The 16,004-nt window shown below is 46.2% G+C and overlaps 1 protein-coding gene across 1 annotated transcript in view; it reads right to left on the reverse strand.

Moving 5' to 3' along the window:
• The window catches only part of RAB40B (RAB40B, member RAS oncogene family), a 33,665-nt gene that overhangs the window by 3,947 nt on the left and 13,714 nt on the right, over positions 1-16,004 (reverse strand). The window contains exons 2-5 of the mRNA XM_066235345.1: positions 4,238-4,298; positions 2,093-2,153; positions 1,166-1,243; positions 179-401 (exon numbers count right to left, since the gene is read on the reverse strand). Of these exons, the coding sequence (XP_066091442.1) occupies positions 179-401; positions 1,166-1,243; positions 2,093-2,153; positions 4,238-4,298 (423 nt within the window). The remainder of the gene's footprint in view (positions 1-178; positions 402-1,165; positions 1,244-2,092; positions 2,154-4,237; positions 4,299-16,004) is intronic.

Raw genomic sequence — 16,004 nt, forward strand, 5'->3', positions numbered from 1 at the left:
ATGCCTTCATCTCTGCCTGCATCCAGATTTCAGAAGTCTCTCATGAGCCATGACAAAGCTGAATCATGACTTTCTTCTAAATCAACACATTTACTCCTTGAGAATGGATACAGCAGCCTGAGGCAGGTCGTGGGAGGCTAACCAATGTCTCGGGCTGCGGGACAACCTCAGCACCTACCCTTGCTTGGCCTCCAGAGCCGGTCCATCCCATGTCGCAGTAGCACAATCCTGGCAAGCTCTGTGAAAGACTCGGTGATGTTGAAATTGCAGAGGGGGCTGACCTCAAAGAAGGTCACACCCAGGCGCTCTGCATAGGCCTGGGCCTGCTCTGTGGGGACCTGCCGCTTGAAGGCTAGATGCAGTCGGTTTCCCACCAAGATTTTAGGAACTCCGGGAGCATGCTAAAGGGAGAAAGAAACACAAGGAAAATGGGTTACTTGTGTGACCTTTTGTTGTTGGCACATGGGTGTGCTGGGGTGGGTGGTGTGCCCCCAAAATTTAACCAGCCCAAAGCTTCAGAATGTGTCCTCATTTGGAAATGGAATCTTTAAAGTTGTAATTAGTTAAGATGAGATCATTGAGGTGAGTACTAAATCCAATCACTGGTGTCCTTATAAGAGGAGAGGACACAGGGAAGGCCAAGTGTCCCAAGTGTCCACAGAGGCAGAGATAGTGATGTGTCTACATGCCAAGGAGCACCAAGGACTGTCACCAGCCACCAGAAGCTGAAAGAGACAGGAAGGATCTTCCCCTGAAACTTTAGAAGAGAGTGTACCCCTGCCAACATCTTTGATTTTGGACTTCTGGCCTCCAAAATGTGAGAAAATAAATTTGTTGCTTTAAGCTACCTGTTTTAAAGTAATTTGTTATAGCAGTGGCAGGAAACAAATACAGTGGGTTTCGTCCCAGCCACTCCATGCCCCATTGGCAGTTGAGCTGGTCAGGGTGCCTGCTGGCAGCAACCTGGTCACCATTCATCAACCCACCTGACCACATGTAGGGCCTAGACTCTTAGGCTTGGTCTCTGTATCAGGACCCAATCGTGTGCTGGGAGGTGAAACATCCTTCTTGTTGCTGAAGCCTCGTGCCTTGGTCCACAGGCCCAGGCCTTACCCCAACACCTCATGAGCCCACACAGAGGGAGCTTTAGCATACCAAGGCATACCTCATCGATCTCCTTAATCCAGCGGTCGATGCCATCAAAGGACCAGCGGTTTGCAATGTCATAGACCAGGATTACACCCTGGAGAGAGGCACCAGGCTGATCTCACAGCGGACATAGGCGCAGGTCTGGGCTGTGCAGCCGGCATGAGGGCTACTGGGTAACAGACTCACAACCAGCTAAATAACCATCGTACTTATTCTAATACAAAATTTGTTTTCATTTATCTACAAATATAGCAGTTATGTGATTATTTCCATTATTGCATAAACTCATTGATAAACCCTCAAATGTCAAGGTGAGCTGGGGACTAGAACTCAGCTCCTCACATCCATGAACTGCTTCAGGAATACAGAACTTGAGGGGACAGCAGGGGTCAGCAGCTCAGGAGGAGCCAAGCCCATACACCTGTGCTCAGGTGCACATGCAGGATCATGAACACAGATGGGCCTACACATGCACACAAAGACATGCACACAGAGGCATTTACACGAGCAAGGGTACATACACATACAGAAACATACAGCTCTATGCATGTGTAAGTATAAACACAAAAACACATGTGTACACATGTGTATGAACACAGGTTGCGGTACCCATATATGCATGCATATATATATGGCCCTCACACATGTGCATGAACACACATGCACAGAACAATATGTGTGCACAAACATGCATGCATTATACACAGCTCACATGCATTCACACATGTGTACAAATGCAGCACACATGGAAATGCCTGTACACACACATACGTACTTATATAGCCCTGATGCTGACAAAGGCTCATGAGCCACCAAACACTCTGCAGCACACTTTTAGACTCTGGCATCAATTTATACATAGTACTTTATCATCTCTTCTTCTATGTGTCCATTAAAAAGCATCCCAAATGTCAGTGTGATCTCCATTCTCAGGGGATGTTACCTGTGCGCCCCGCGAGTAGGAACGGAATATGGTACAAAATCTCCCCTGCCCAGATGTGTCCCTGGAAGAAAAAGGTGTTGGAGACAGGTAAGACATCACTGCTTCTTCCTGACAATGAGGTTACTGAACTTGGGACAATTGTTAGTTGGTGGCCATAGACTAAAAGTCCAAGACCTCTACAAAATGGTCACATTGTCCCCCAGAATGATCTGGACATTGGGATGTCCTTCTGGGCTCATTCTCTTTTCTAATTGTCATTTTGTAAGTCAAGCTAGAAAAAAATAGTGATGGGTTTCAACATCATAATTCTGACATTTAAATAAAACTAAGTTTCTAAAATTTTGTGGAATTTGGAGATAAAGCTGTGTCATAAGGGATGTGAGTCTAAGTGGTGGGAGATGGGCCAGAAAATCTGGCGGGATCCCTCAACTTCCATTAACTCTGAGTAAATCACATAAAGTCAGCCCTGTAGACACACCCCTGAGTTTATCAATATGAAGAACTGACTCAGGGGTGACAGCGCCCGGGATAGAATGGAGCTCCAAGAAACATAAATCACGACAAAGAACAATGGCACCCCTGTGCCTCTGGACTGACATTTCTTCTAAAGGCAAAACTGACACACATCTGCAAGTCCCAAGAGACCCCTAGGGACAAGATGTCCCAGTGGGCCTGTGGGCCTTCCCTGAATGCCAGGTGTGTCCTGAGCAGTGAGACCAGCACAGCTTTGCTGTTTTATCCTCGCCACCTATGGGTGACCTACCCCCCAGACTCAGGAGAGCAGGGCCTGGGGCTCAGGATGGGCCAGAGGCTAGGAGAAGCACCTCTAGTGTAGAGAAGTCAATCGATCAGAATCCCACATCAGCCCAGACTGAACCTCAAGAGCTCAGGCCTTGCCCATTGGTGGAAGTCACTAGAAAGTCTGTGGGCAAGGAGAGTGACCCTGAGAGACATGTCCAGCTTAGCACTGGGGACACAGGACTTGTGAAATGGGAGCATTCCTGTGTTGGCCAGAATGTGTGGATAATTCACTTGTGCTTCTGTGCCAGACTCTGTTCTAGGCACTGCCCAGGAGGAGGCCCCATGTGGATGCCCAGGATGACTCCAGGGTTTGGTCAGAGCCACTGGAGAACATGGAGGCATTTACCAAGATGAGCCACCCAGACAAGAAACAGAATCGGGAGCTGAAAGTCCAGGGGGTGGGACAGGGGGTGGTAGACATTTCGGAGAAAAATCGGAGCAGCAGTTACATGTGGCCTTCTGAGTCCTGGAAAGTTTTGGGCTGAGAATGAGGCCTTCAGCTGGTCCTGAGGGAGGGAGAAGAGGAACGGAGATGTGAGAATAAGCAGGGACCCTGCAGGAGGAGGTGAGACAGTAGGCAGGAGTTGGAGAATTGAAGAGGACACAGGTGCTGGGGTGGGTGGAGAGATGACCACAACCCCAAATGTCCCAGGGTGAGCAGGCCCGAAGCCAGGTATGGGGAAGGGACAGGGGCACTGAGGGGACATCTGGAGAAAGGCTTCTCTGATGCTGTTGGGAAGGGGTAGGCTAGGGGACAGTAGAAGGGCCTCCTGACTCTTGCAGGTACCTGTTGCTTGGGGAGTGGTCAGCCTGGTCAAGAGTGGGAACACAGACACACAGGTAGCACAGGAGAGGGAATGACAGAGATTGGTGACAGTGGTCAGGAAAGCTGCACAGGGTAGGGGCCACCCAGGGATTGGTCATAGCAGGAAACCCCTAGTCTCCTACCTCTGGAGCTAGAGGGGTAGGGGGTGTGATCAGAATCTCAGAGCCAAGGCTGCCCAATGTGGGACCAAGAAAGAGACCCAGTTCAGAGCTGCGGGAGGGGAACATCTTGGCCTCCTGTTCCCTCCCACTCTCCACTCTGAGCCACTTGGAGTCTAGCCTCACAGGAAGTTGGCCCCATCTGGTGCTTGGGAGACTGAGGCAGGAGGCAGGCTTCAATGAGGTCATGAGTTCTGGCCAGATGGGGCCCACAAAGACCCAGGGTTCCCCTCTCCTGGACCAGGGCTAAGGCTTCAGGGCCCAGACAACAGGATCACATCCTCCTTCGGTGGAGCACGGGGCCAGGCTGGGCTCTGAGGGCCGCACCTGTTCAGGGGTGCAGCAGGACCCCTCACTCACCAGAGCTGCAGCTTTACCCGCCGCCCGTCCAGCAGGATGGTGGTGGTCTTGTAGTCGATGCCTGTGAAAGAGAGTCAAGTGGCTTTAATATGGGCTGGCTGCCAAGTATTTCCACAGTAATTCTCCATTAAAAGGGTGTGGGAAAATAAATTCTCACTCTAGGGGAAAAAGGACTTCTCACATGCAGACTGACGATTTACCAGGCTGCTGGGCCAGACTCTGCTTATGGGTCCCTCCAGACCACTCAGTCCCCCCTGTCAAATATGCACTTGCCAGCACCCTCCTTTCCTCTCTCAAAGCCAGCCACCTCCAGCCTAGTGCTGGCCCTACTTGAGGGCTGACCAACAGGAGATGGGGCTCGAACTTGGCTTCAGCCCCATGAACTGCTCTGCAGCCTTCAGGCAGCCCCATCTCAGGCCTTTTTCACTGCTAACCCTCTTCGGCTGCCCAAGGACTGCTCCAACATAAGTAGCTTAAACACTGAGATAGCTTCCCCACAATTATCACACTAAGAATAAAAAGTAAAAATACACAGAATGTAAAGTTAGACATGAAACATTATATCAACTGTGCAAAGACAAACGTGTGTATATGTGCATAGAGGGCAAGCTGAGGACCAGAACCAAGTTGTTCATAAAAATCTCTGGGTTGCAGAATCTGGTTAGTTTTAAAATTCTTTCTCTATTTTATTTTTATTTTGAGAGTACATTTACTAAAGTTGGGGACAGTGAGACAAGGAAGGGCTTAGGGTAGAAGAAGCAACAGGAGAGCCTAGACAGGGCTGCTCTGGCTCATTGAGAAGTCAGAGAAAAAGGGGGGCCTTGGAGACAAGTTCAGGCGGTTTGCCCAGGACAAGGAGCTGCCTGCCCAATGATCCCCTGGTTGCAAGTCAAGTGCAGATCCTTAGTGTTTAGGAGATGCATGCCTGAGAGGGAAGAAGAGAGGGAAGGGAAAGGTGCAGGCATGCTCCTGGGAGGGGAAGCACACTAACCTTTCGGTATTTTCAAGTTTCCTTCAATTAGCATGCATTTCTTCTCTAAGATCGGGAGAATATTCCTCCCCATTCAACCAGAAACCAATTTTCTGCTTTTTTGAGAAACCCCTCCTGTGTTCACAGAGCAAGTTTCCGGGTTGGTGGATAAGAACACACATTCAGTGGGCAACAAAGGGAGAAAAGAGTCACTGAAAGAGAGTGTAAAACATTCGACCTGGAATGCTGAAGTTGCTGGTTCAAAGCCCTGGGCTTGCCCGATCAAGTTACATACATGGGAATCAACTATGAGTTGATGCTTTCCACTCCTCCCACCCTCTTTTTTCTGTGTCTTCTCTCTCTAAAATTCAGTAAATAAAATCTTTTTAGAAATGTTTTTTATTGAGTGACTAAAGAAAGCAAGAAAGGAGAATCCGCTTCTGAAACAGATGCAACACAGGTCATGATCACAAGGACCCAACTTCTCAGTAACATGGCATCATGAGGTACTGTGGTACTGGAGTTGTTTCACTGATAGACTAGCAAGAGTGTCTGTCAAAGCACTCACACCCTGAAAAGCCCACCCAGCCTTGAAGACACTCTGGGATGTGATCTGACTTCAAATGTTTGCACAAGTAAAGCTGAGTTAGGAATTATAAATCTAGAAAAAAAGTGCTGACGAGAGACAGATGGGGAAAAGGAGAGAAAGGTCATTGAGGAGTGTCTAACCCTAGAGAAAATCTTGCCATTGGTGAAAGGCTCTTTTAAAGTGCAACACTAAGTCTGACCACGTGGTTGCCCAGTGGATAGAGCGTTGGACTGGGACCTGGAAGACCCAGGTTCGAGACCCTGAGGTTGCCAGCTTGAGCACGGGCTCATCTGATTTGAGCAAGGTTCACCAGCTTGAGCCCAAGGTTGCTGGCTTGAGCAAGGGGTCACTCGCTCTACTGGAGCCCCCAGTCAAGCTACAACTAAGAGGCTGCAATAAAGAATTGATACTTCTCATCTCTCTCCTTTCCTGTCTGTCCTTATCTGTCCCTCTCTCTGTCTCTGTCACCAAAAAACAAACAAAAAATAATAAAAAATAAAGTGCAACACTAAAAACTGTCATTTTCAAGTATTTGACTCATGCTCCCCTGAAAGATCTAGAATGCTGGACTAATCTTCACCCCCCCCCCCCAAGCCACAGGAAACTATGTCATGTCCAAAGTCTCCTGTCTTTAAGGCAGGCTGAGGACTAGACAATTTGCTTGGCAGAGTAACAACAGATTTAGTTCACATTCTAGGGCAGTCACCTAAGTTTTTAGGGCAGAGCATAGATTTTGCAGAAAATTTAGGCCAGTAGTTTCAGGCCCTCTGAAATTTCTCTTTGGAGAGCTGATTACCAAGGACTTTCTCACAGTCCTTTAAAATCCCACAACACTCCAGAAGGTAATTCAAGTACAGATGTCCTTGCTTTTCTTGTGGTCAGCCCTGGGGCATGTATAGAGAGACATATGTACACACGATAAATTGAATATATGACTGCATAGAATACATAAAAAATATATATATATATATAATAAACAGAACATTAACTTTGTATTTAGTAAATTACCTTTAAATATATATCTTCTAGCAACTTAAAAGTTATTTTGTTTGGTTCCCGGTCAGGGCACACAGGAGAAGAGACCATCTGATTCCCACCCTTACCCCTCCCCCCCTTCTCCTCCCGCAGCCATGGCTCGATTGGTTCAAGCACATCAGTCCTCTGCACTGAGGATGGCACCATGGAGCCTCTGCCTCAGGCAATAAAAATAACTTGGTTGCAAGCATGGCCCAGATGGGCAGATCATTGGCTCATCCGGTGGATTCCTGTCGGGGTGCATGCAAGAGTCTCTTTTATCTCACCTCCTATCACTTGGAAAAGAAAAAAAAGGTTATTTTGGGAAACATTGTTTTCCCAATGGAATGCTGAACATTTTCCTCCATCTACATGAAGCAACAAATACACTTGGGAATCTATTTTTGAATCTGAAGATGAGTTTGGCCATGATATGTCTGTTTTCAGACAGTGAGAGGGGACCCTCATTCTTCACAGCCTGCAGAGTAGTTTCATTTTTGTCCTATGCTGGGTGGACGTCTTTGATTTAGAAAGTGTCCTCATGTACTTCTTTTTTAAGTCCAAACAATTTTTTAAAACTTTTCATAAATACAAAATAATTAATCTCTGGTGGTCTTTTTAAGCACCCTCTGAGTTTTTAAAAATATATTTGGTTTTTCTTTTCATCAAAGTTGTGGGTATGCATGGCTACCAGTGTCAAACATTCTGAGACAGTAAGAAAAAGGCAGACCCTGATCTGCACCCACCTTGTGTGAAAATTCCCAATTTAAATTTTTTCAAATCATTTCTCTCACTATATATCTACAAATTTATAAATAACATACTTATATTCCTACTTCCTAACTTTTCAGTTTTAAGGCATTAATTGACTTCCCACCCTGAAGGTGAAAATGTAGTTCTCTTTCATTGACACACCACCTACTTTTATCTCTCTCTCCCTTCTCTCTCTCTCTCACTCACACACACACACACACACACACACACAGAGTATAATTATGTTGCAATCTCAGCTAGATCGACATTTAGTTTTACATCAATGTGACCAAGTAAATGTAATCCACAGTTAAACCCTGTGGAATATTGTACGTACATAATTTTTTGTTTCTACTGGAGTTAAAAAGTGCCTGTTTATTTACTTAGTTTCCTTTGCATTTATCATTAATTCCTGTAATCTCCCCAATTATCCAAGTCTCCTCTCATCATTTCCAACATTCCTAGGGCATCTTTGCGGAGTGTCCGTCCTGCTTTCCTCTGCTCTGAGAGCTCAGCAATCCTAGGCCCCTCCTTCTCACCTGGGTCTCACGTCTCTCTCTCTTGGTTTATTCCTTCTTTTGATTCCCTAGAAGGGTGCATGGAAGATAGTTTTTGAGACTTTGCATGTCTGAAATGTCTTCAGTCTGCTCTCACTCTCTGTTGAATTTGGATGGGCACACAATTGAGGCAGGAAATAGTTTTCCTTCGGAATCGTGCAGCATCGTTCCATCAAGGTCTGCCTTCCAGAGTTCCTGCTGAGAAGTCAGATGTCAAACTGATTCTTGATCCTTTGAACACAATCTGGTTTTTCCTCTTGTAGGCATGGAGAGAACGGGTTTGGGAAGAAAGAACAATAGAGAATCCTGAATGTTAGGCCCCTGGATCTCACCATGCCTGAAACTAGATCTGGCTCCAGCTGTCAAATGCATGAGGCAATAAGCTCTTCTCTGCTTACACTACTTGGAATTGATCTTTTTGTTTGCACTAGAAATACCCTGATAGAAAACTCATGAAGCATAATAACTGGGGAAAGATACAGAGAATGTCTAACACAAGAATCTTGCAAAAGATGCATTTTAACATCTTCCCAAAGCAAAGTACAGTGACTTCAACATTCCAGAATTTCTCCAAGTATTTAAAAGATAATCCAAATGACAATACAGGTAATGATTATTAACCATCATCACCAAAAGTGAACTCAGTGACTTCTTCAGGTGGTCATTCCCCAGAACAGACATGTTGAACCACCTGCCTCTCAGTGGATGGCCCTGGCCCCAGGGACCCCAGGGCTCTCCTGGAACTGCAGTGGTTTGGAAGATTTGGGCCTGGGAAGTCACCACAGTGTCAGTTTCCTTTAGGGCGGTGACTCACAACCTTTTTCCATGTCCCTCTCTTTAGCCATACACCTGCTCCTAGAAACAGCACCTCCCTTGAGCCCTGTAACTGAGAATCTGGGACAGGGCAGGGCAGGAGAGGTAGGGCAGGGGGCAGATAAAGCTTGAAAACCACCGCCCATATTGGATATGCAGATTGTTCTTACCAGGCAGGAAAAGTAAGACCAGAGATGGAGCAAACTCAGCTGGGGCCACTGACAGGTTGCCCACAGGACTGTGAAGGCACTACAGGGAGAGAAGTTCTGTGATGCCTGGGATCAAATCCCAGTCCTGACAATCAGTCACTTCCTCACTCTCTCTCGTGTCTCAGTTTCCCCATCCACTTGACAGAACACACTTGCCTCAACTACTCAGTCTTGTGTCTACCACAAGCAGTGGCCTCAGCTCAGCAAAAGTTCCATCCTTGGGTCCTATGAGATGAATCCTGTAAACAAAGCTATACAATGTCACAGAGAAACTCCCAAATTATGTTCCGCCCTGGCCAGGTTCAAAGTCACATTGTGAGAAGACTCTTTTTTTCATAAACTTATTTATTAAGCCATCCTGTTTTATTCACTGCAATGTTTTCTTCTCTTTTCTTTATATTTTTAAAATTTATTGATTTTAGAGAGGAAGGAGAGAGAGTGAGGGGGGGGGGAGAGAGAGAGAGAGAAACATCAATTTGTTTTTGTATGTGCCCTAACCAGGGACTGAACTGGCAACTTTTATGAATCAGGAGGACACTCCAACCAACTGATCTATCTGGCCAGGGCTGCAATGTTTTCTTTTGTTATTTCCCACTTGTGTGTTTGCTCTTTTCCTTGTTTCTCTTCTCTATTACGTGTTTCATTTTGGTTCATGAGGATCTAATATTTTTTACAGTAGCAGTGTCAGTGTTAGGAACAAAAAGTATAATCCACATTTGGAGCCCTTAACTCATTCACCAAGAACTCTGATCATCAGAAATAAACTAAAAATATACAAAAGCTTCCAGAAAAAAAGCCTGCTGAGATGTTTGAGTGAGTCAGAATAAGGGACAAGAAAAGGTAAAATTTTAGTTTTCTTTTTAAAAAAAGGAAATGTCAACTGCTGAGCCAGTCACCACACTTTAGAGCTCCACGGGAAGAATAAATAATTTAGTAAGCTATCTCTAAAACTACAATGAGATACCACCTCACTCCTGTTAGATTAGCTATTATCAACAAGACGGGTAATAGCAAATGTTGGAGAGGCTGTGGAGAAAAAGGAACCCTCATTCACTGTTGGTGGGACTGTAAAGTAGTACAACCATTATGGAGGAAAGTATGGTGGTTCCTCAAAAAACTGCAAATAGAACTACCTTATGACCCAGTAATCCCTCTATTGGGTATATACCCCAAAACCTCAGAAACATTGATACGTGAAGACACATGTAGCCCCATGTTCATTGCAGCACTGTTCACAGTGGCCAAGACATGGAAACAACCAAAAAGCCCTTCAATAGAAGACTGGATAAAGAAGATGTGGCACATATACACTATGGAATACTACTCAGCCATAAGAAATGATGACATCAGATCATTTACAGCAAAATGGTGGGATCTTGATAACATTATAAGGAGTGAAATAAGTAAATCAGAAAAAAACAAGAACTACATGATTCCATACATTGGTGGAACATAAAAATGAGACTAAGAGACATGGACAAGAGTGTGGTGGTTACCAAGGGTGGGGGGAGGGAGGACATGGGAGGGAGGGAGGGAGAGAGTTAGGGGGAGGGGGAGGGGCACAGAGAACTAGATAGAGGGTGGCGGAGGACAATCTGACTTTGGGCGAGGGGTTTGCAACATAATTTAATGACAAAATAACCTAGACATGTTTTCTTTGAATATATGTACCCTGATTTATTAATGTCATCCCATTACCATTAATAAAAATTTATTAAAAAAAAAAAAAGGTAAGCTATCTCAATTCCTCTGCACCTGCTTAATTCTATTTTAGTGAGGCTGCAGACACAGCATGCACCATCACCTAAGAGGATTCACTTATGGTGTACATATTGTTTAAATACCATTTACAAACATACTTGTCTTTGAGAACCTGATTTTTGAGAAATGTGTTTTATGCTGCATTAAATATCCGATGGGCCTGACCAGGTGGTGGTGCAGTGGATAGAGCACTGGATTGGGACACGGAGGACTCAGATTCGAAACCCCGAGGTTGCCGGCTTGAGTACGGGCTCATCCGGCTTGAGCACGGGCTCATCCGGCTTGAGCACAGGGTCACTGGCTTGAGCATGGCAAATAGACATGACCCCATGGTTGCTAGCTTGAGTCCAAAGTCGCTGGCTTGAAGCCCAAGATCACTGGCTTGAGCCCAAGGTCGCTGGCTTGAGCAAGGGGTCACTTGTTCTGCTGTAGCCCCTAGTCCAGGCACATACGAGAAAGCAATCAATGAACAACTAAGGTGCCACAATGGAGAATTGATGCTTCTCATCTCTCTCCCTTCCTGTCTGTGTGTCTCTATCTGTCCCTCTCTCTGTCTCTATCGCAAGAAAAAAAAATCAGATGGAAGACTGGTGATCCCCAGCGGCAGGGCGAGAAGCATGTTCTGGCATTAGAGAGTGTGGGGGTTTGATAAGACTCTGAATGTACTAACTGCCACTAAATTGTTCACTTTAAAAAGGTTAGTTTTATATCATGTGAATTTTATCTCAAAAAAATTATGTATGTATATCCTTCCCAGAAATTGACTCTGCTGGCTTTTCAGATAGGAGGACCACTTGGTTGGAGGGGAGAGAAGGCTGGGAGCCTCACTACAGTCGGAGCCCAGTGCTTGTCCCCCCAGGACAGGGATAGGACGCATGCTCATCACATGACACCGCACACTAGGAGCAGTTACTCTGTCCTGTGCAGACTCTGCCATCTCCTTTTTGAAAAATAAAATGTCTTCTCTGCTTGTTTCTCCTTCCTGTTTTTTCTTGTTGAAACAGCAAAGTGGGGGGACCCAGTTGCCCCCAGATTGGAGGATGGTCCTGGTGACTGTCTCCTTGTGGCCTGCCTATCCCAACTTGTCTACACAGCTCTGCCCTCTTAGCTGCTCTGAAGTGCTCACTCCCCATTTTGAGGGCTAAGTTCTCCCATCCCATCCTCAGCAAGGGCCAGAACATAGTTACACGGCCTCATCCATTGGTCAGTGTTCTGTGCTGAGCTACCTCATCCAGGAACACTGAATTCCCACTGTGAGAATGATCCTCACTGACCTGTGAGATAGCACCCTTGCACCTTCCACCAAAAGTAAGTGGAGAGTCCCCATGAACCTCCCTAACCATCATTTAGATCCCTTTTCCAGAATCCCAACCCTTCAAAGGGTCCCGGTCACCTTCAAATCATAGGGCTGCCCTTCTGAGTCTCAGAGTCACCCCTTACCTTGGGATACTGTTAACACTTGGACTCACACCACAAAGAAGGCCTGGCCAAGTCAGGCCAGGAGGGGCTTCCCGCCCAGAAGTCCTCCCATCTCTCTCCCGCCTACTCTAGATAGCCTGGCCCATCAGGTCACACTGCTGGGAAAGCATCTCTGTCCTCCATGAACAAAAAGGGTGGCACTTGTGACTTTAAAGTGCATGACTTTTGGTGTTATCAGCACCCTCTGCACAGTCATGAGCCGATCTGCAAAGCCCATTCCAGGCAGGGGCTGGCTGGTGACCCATGGGAACTGTGGGCTCCCTTTTCACTGTCTTCACTGCCTCCACTGTGCCCACTTGGTTGTCAGTCTGTTCAGTCACCTGGGTTAGCAAAAGAAACCATTTTATTTTTAGCCACATTGCTGTGCTCCATATGCCAACACACTGAGGTACATGTGTCTTCGGATGGTGCCCAGCCCTGGCTGACTCGGTCACTGCTTCCATCACTTCTGGAGCAGAAGCTCAGACAGTGGGATGTGTTGGTGGAGGAAAGGACCTACTGGAACCACAAGGAGGCTCTCATTCCTGGTCACACCACACTTGTCTGAGCAGCTTTTCCAAAGCCTGATGGCAAACCAGGTCCCCTGGTGGAGCTTCAGAAAATGGTTTAGGTCAAATGGCCCCGAGCTTTGGGAGTCACCTGGACTCTTGCCACTTTCTCCCTTAGCCTGAAAGATGCCAGGGACCTTATTTTAAATAGCTGTGATCTCACCTGATCAGGGGGTAGTGCAATGGATAGAGCACCGGACTGGGACATGGGAGACCCAGGTTCAAAACCCTGAGGTTGCCGGCTTGAGCGCTGACTCATCTGGTTTGAGCAACGCTCACCAGCTTGAGCCCAAGGTCGCTGGCTCATCTGGTTGAGCAAGGGGTCACTTGCTCTGCTGTAGCCCCTCGGGCAAGGCACATATGAGAAAGCAATCAATGAACAACTAAGATGCCGCGACAAAGAATTGATTCTTCTCATCTGTCTCCCTTCCTGCCTATCTATCCCTAGCTGTTCCTCTCTCTGTCTCTGTCACACACACACACACACACACACACACACACACACACACACATAAATAAATAAATAGCTGTTGTTTCAGGACATTATACATCACTGGCTGCCAGGCTGGGGGCTGGCAATCCCCAAAGGGCTGGGAGTTTCTGGTTTGCTGGGCTGTTCTACATCTTGATTGTGATAGTGGTTATACAAAGGTAAACTCAGAAAGGGATGGCTTTTACTGCGTGAACAACATGTCAGTACAGCTGATTAAAAAGAAGAAGAAAAGTCCTGGCCTGGCAGCTCAGTTGGTTAGAGTTTTGTCCAGATCCATCAAGGTTGCAGGTTCAATCCCTAGTTGTGGCACACACAAGAGTCAACCAGTGAATATATAAATAAGTGGAAGAACAAACTGATGTTTCTCTCTCTTTCCCTAAAAAAATTAATTAAAAATTAAAAAAAAAAAGGAAAAAACACTAGGGAAAGAGACAAACAACACAATGTTGCTGTGCAGTTAAGTGCAGATTCCTGGGCCCCTCCTAGGTTATTTACCTCTTCCACCTCACTCAGATCCTCACCACGAGCATGGGTGACTTAGCCGGAAAAGCCTGGTGTCATCCACAGGGTTCCATGGAGATACCCAGCAGAGAAATACCCGTACATGCAGCCCACCTCTGGGGCTGGTCCCCAGAGGCAGCCTCCACAAGGTGCAGCCAGCAGGATGGGGAACTGTTTTGAGGGCAAGGAATTCCAGATGCCTAGGTCCCCCCACAACTCTTCCTTCATGAAAAGGAAGCCATCCATCTTGGGAGTGTCACTATCTGTACTAGGTTGAATGGTGTCTCCCCAAACCTGTGAATGTGACTTTTTTTGGAAATAGGGATTTTGCAGATGTAATCAGGTAAAGATGAGTTCATGCTGAACTAGACTGGGCCCTAATCCAATGACTGGTGTCCTGACAAGAACAGGGACATTTGGAGGCCAGGTGGTGATGGAGGCAGAGATTGGAGTGATGCCAACATAAGCCAAAGACCACCAAAGATTGCCAGCAGCGCCAAATCTGGAGGACTCAGGGAAGAACCCTGCCCTGCAGACTCTGGGGGGAGTGCTGCCCCATGACACTTAAACCTCAGGGTTCTGGCCTCCAGAACTGTGAGTGTAAATTTCTGTTTGTGAAATGAATACACCATCCAACGACCATTTCAACACCTAGCCTCATACCTCCCTCCTGTCCAATGCCTGGAAAGAGGGAAGCTCAGGGCCAAGGGCAGGTCCCCAGGTCTCTGATGCTGGTTTTACCACTCTCACAATCTGGACCAACATGGTATTTAAACCCAATTGTGTAGCAGTGGTCTGCCTTCTGGAACATGCACGCTACTTTATTTTTGTTATTTTATTTTATGTTTGTGACAGAGATAGAGAGAGGGACAAATAGGGACAGACAGAAAGGGAGAGAGATGAGAAGTATCAGTTCTTCGTTGCGGCACCTTAGTTGTTCATTGATTGCTTTCTCATATGTGCCTTGACCAAGGGGCTACAGCAGAGCAAGTGACCCCTTGCTCAAGTCAGCAACCTTGGGTCCAAGCTGGTGAGCTTTGCTCAAACCAGATGAGCCTGCGCTCAAGCTGGCGACCTTGGGGTCTCGAACCTGGGTCCTCTGCATCCCAGTCCAACGCTCCATCCACTGCGCCACTGCCTGGTCAGGCATACATGCACACTACTTTAAACAGGAGATTTAACTTCCAGGTGAAGTCTTTCTTTTTCTTTCTTTTTTCACATTTTTATTGAATTTATTTGAGTGACATTAGTTAATAAAATTACATAGGTTTCAGGTGTACAATTCTATAATACATCATCTATACATTGTATTGTGTGTTCACCCCCCCAAATCAAGTCTCTTAATCTAAGAGAAAATTTCATATTCTTCACACTCATCATTTAATTTTTTCCATTAATAACATTTAACTTGATGTATTATGGTCAACTAGAGTTTAATATGTGTATTTTTAAAAAATTATTTTTATTTATTCATTTTAAAGAAGAGAGGCAGAGAGAGAGAGAGAGAGAGAGAGAAGGGGAGGAGCAGGAAGCATCAACTCCCATATGTGCCTTGAGGTTTTGAACTGGCTACTTCAGCATTCCAGGGCAATGCTTTATCCAGTGCGCCACCACAGGTCAGGCTTAATATGTGCATTTTTTATTCTGTCTCCGTAAACTTGCTTTTTTGTTTTAATCAAACAAAATACAAGTCACAATTTGATTCAAATCCATTAATAGGTAAGCTGAGTCATATTTGGGGGAGGATAATCTATTAATTATTAGCTGCAAGATGTTGGAACATATAACACATAAACCCAAAGCAGTCTGAAGTTCATTGTCAGCTGAAGAAACCATGGATCAGTTATGACAACCTGCATAGTTGTCTACCAGCAGCTTTATGGAACTGTCTCCTGTGAGAGACCCCTTAGCAGAGGTTTCAGGGAGGCAACTCAGGCATTCACAGAAAGATCAAGAAGCCAAGCACAGAGTCTTAGGGCCAGAACCTGCTGGGCAGTGACACAGCCCCACATACCTCCTCACAGGACAGCCGCCCGCAAGATGGTGGGCCCCTGACCATCTCCTCTCAGGTTCCAGGAGC

The sequence above is a fragment of the Saccopteryx bilineata genome, chromosome 6, assembly GCF_036850765.1.
Source record: "Saccopteryx bilineata isolate mSacBil1 chromosome 6, mSacBil1_pri_phased_curated, whole genome shotgun sequence".
In the NCBI taxonomy this organism is placed as follows: Eukaryota; Metazoa; Chordata; class Mammalia; order Chiroptera; family Emballonuridae; genus Saccopteryx; species Saccopteryx bilineata.